At 36.9% G+C, this 3335-nt stretch overlaps 1 protein-coding gene across 1 annotated transcript; it reads right to left on the reverse strand.

The window, feature by feature from the left end:
• Positions 1-1381: 1381 nt before the first annotated feature.
• Positions 1382-2602, reverse strand: LOC140149541 (carbohydrate sulfotransferase 1-like). The gene has a single exon (XM_072171620.1). It carries the CDS (start codon positions 2600-2602, stop codon positions 1382-1384), a length of 1221 nt encoding a protein of 406 aa, XP_072027721.1.
• Positions 2603-3335: the final 733 nt, after the last annotated feature.

The raw sequence follows: 3335 nt of genomic DNA on the forward strand, positions 1-3335 counted from the left end.
AGAATAGTTAAAATATTGGCCGGTTATTTTTCACACAGTGATGTTAACTAGGCAATGCCCATACAGGGTGTATCAAAATGATTGGTACCCGTCAATGTTAATGTTAATTGAAAAACCTACTCCTTCTAAATTTAACATTGGAAACTCTTGAAATGTCCAGAATGTACAGTTTATGACTTGGTTAGAAAATTAATCTACAAATTATATGAATCTTATGTTGAATTTTGATGTGTCAGACTCATATATTGTTAATGAAAACTGACGGGTACCAATCATTTTGATACAGCTTGTATACCTATAACATACACTGTTTGTAGAGGTCACGCGTCAATGGTGAGAGCACTGTGTATTGTGTATAGGAAAACGGACAGTAACTGCAGTATGCGCCTTGCAACTGTTTATTGTTGTATACGCGTTCCTTCAGAAACTTCTCAAAGTCCGGGCTAGCGTTTGGGAGGATTACCGTAAGAATAAATAAATCCATAAAATAACTTATAACTATAACTAGTGGCGCACCTGAATGGGCTGTATCGATGAGTGCCTAATTATTAAACGTCCTCATGAGGGCTCAGTCACCACACGTTAGGACCATGGCATTTAATCTTCGTGTACCCAGGACGAACAAGGGTGCCGGGGACAGGGCTTTTTCAGTGGCTGTTCCTAACAAATGGAACTCAATCCCCCTGCTAAATATCCGTAGTGCCCAAACTGTCACCGGGTTCAAATCCCTTCTCAAAACATACCTTTTCTCATGAAGTTGCTTTTGTTTGTGTTGTATTTGTTTTTCTGTGTTTTCTGCGCTTTAAATGCCGAGTTACTTTACCGACCGCCGAAATACCATGGGTCTGCTTTATTTGCTGAGATATTATCCGGGCATACATAACTAAACACAACAAATATAATATCTATGCCCTATTGTCCTGTTGCCCGGGCATATAGATAAGAAGAAGGAGAAGACTAAAACAACAAATATGCAATATCTATATGTCCCGTTTGCACGGACATTGATTAGTATAGTAAATAATATGTTTGATACTACTAATAGTATCACAAATACTAAGGTATGCAATATTTGGGAGGAAATGCATTATTTGTAATTTAAACCATTTTTGACAACAACAAAAATAATTTACATGCTTTTTAAAAATATAAGATATTTGAAACAAAATTATACCAATGTATTGATCAGACCTGATGACTGTGTTAACAAAATCACACTGACAATTTTCTGAAACCATTAAAGGATTTTCGAACTATGACTTCTTGAAAAGGTTGGCATAAAGCTGCATAAAATAGATGTTTTTGGTAGATCGCTCCCTTAATATTCGTATACGTGGAAATCAGGAAATGTAGCTCACTGTTGTTACCTTGCAACTGCTGTCTACTGTATTGTTATATCTCTTCCTAATGTGTTTAGTCCTAGTGATGGAATAGTAAAATTAAGTAAGAATTTTTTATTAGCTAAAGGTTTGTAGCCAAGTAACTCCATAACATCTGCGCATAAAGCTTGTACCAGCTGTAATTCTTCATTATTCAAGTAGCGACGCCAATTTGATGCGGCTTTTACGGAGTTTTTAGAAAGTCCCATGTTGTTATAATCCTGGTATGAAACTTTCGTATTGAAGTTCAGCCATTCGATGGCAATCTCTGGGGTCTGAAGTCCAAGAAAAGAGTAGATTTCTTTAGCGATTCGCTTCGGGTTAGCAGAAAAATCTTCATACCTTATCAATTTATATCGATTTTTCAGTACGTTCGGCTGAAGCAGTGCAAGTTGAATGTCGTCATGTAATCGATCACAATACTCGTTGATTGATCCTTTCTGATCAATGTTCAAGCTTTTCAAGCGAGGCCTAACTTCTAATTTACCCCATAAGTATTTTTCAAATGCCATAACAGCATTACGCCCAGAACTCACAATTCGTCGCGAGTTTGCAACACCCCGCGGGTCTCTCACATAGTGAATGATCTTTACATTTTTATGGTAATCAGTGTACTCTAGAAACTGTACGACATCTTTTAATGTAGCTCGAACGGTTTTCGTCGCAACATTACCCCTGTAACTTAAGCACATTTTTCTCAGCATCTGTGCTTGGCTATCAAATTTAGTGTCAGCATTAACTTTAACGAGAGAAAGATTTTTCGTCAACCGAACTCCTGTATCAAAATTAAGAAAAGAAGAAGCAAACTGCTCGGAAAATTCACAGCGAAGAATGCGCTCTAGTAACTTTACAGTTGTATTTTCGTAATTCGGAAGTTGTTCGTTGATATCTTCTAAATTATCAACAGCTTTCAATGGCTCGAAAATATAAAACATTTCAGGATTCATATTAAATAATTGTCCGATGAATGATGAACCAGTTCGATATTGTGCCAAAATGATGACACTGACTGTAGAGCTGTTTACCGAACCTAGGGTGCTTTGTGTTGGGGTTGCGGATGCAGTCAACTTATCATGTAAAGATAAATGTTCCTGTAGATTGATGTGATACCGAGCATGAGTTACTGTCGTTCTATCCCATTCTTGATTCTTGGAAATCCACCATGTTGCAGTTATGAGAAAGAGTATAATTAATATGAGAATTGTCTTTTGCGCCCAAATCATTTCGTAGTTAAATAATAATTTTATGTGGTTAGACTGTAGCGAAGTCTTGTCGTGTTACCATCAACAATTGTGCACTTGCACTGCACTGCGAACAAGATAAACATGGCGACGGATCGATCGGTTATAAAATATTGACCTAGCGCCGGGACCTAGCGTTCGTATGATAAACCCCCGTTAGTTTAGTGAACTTTCTTTAACTGCCCAAACAAATTTAGCAAAAACCGGAAACGGCAAACTTCTGTGTTCTGTAAGGCATTATGCCTTGTCGGGAAACGGTCCCTTTATTGTTTGATCTGTTTGATCAGGGAAATACTATTGGAAATAGTAATGTCGAATTACGACGGAAATATGTGACAATTATAGGGTCCAATATCATGATGTGCATGAAGTATTTTTAAATACTTCTTGCACATCATGCAAGGATGAATGGGCCTGGGAAAAGTCCCAAGGCCCGTTCATCCCTGCATAAGTGTAAAATAATAAAAATTGTTTATAATTAGCTTAAAGTGAGGGATAAGTCATTGTCCTAAGTTATTTTTGAAATTAAAAATTAGGTAAAAAAACGAGGAAATTTAGACAAAGTTGAAGCCCCCATTTAAGGGCTCGGATAGCAACGTTTGCAAAGTATTTATGTGGGACATGAGAGCACATAAGACATTCTGAATACGAATAGTGTCCTGGTATCAAATAATTCGTGATATAATACAAATTTTATGGCAACTTATTAAAAATT

This window comes from Amphiura filiformis, chromosome 4 (genome assembly GCF_039555335.1).
Source record: "Amphiura filiformis chromosome 4, Afil_fr2py, whole genome shotgun sequence".
NCBI classification, from domain to species: domain Eukaryota; kingdom Metazoa; phylum Echinodermata; class Ophiuroidea; order Amphilepidida; family Amphiuridae; genus Amphiura; species Amphiura filiformis.

Excerpts from the sequence above, each read along its gene's own strand:
- LOC140149541 (XM_072171620.1), bottom strand. The coding sequence starts at position 2,602 with ATGATTTGGGCGCAAAAGACAATTCTCATATTAATTATACTCTTTCTC.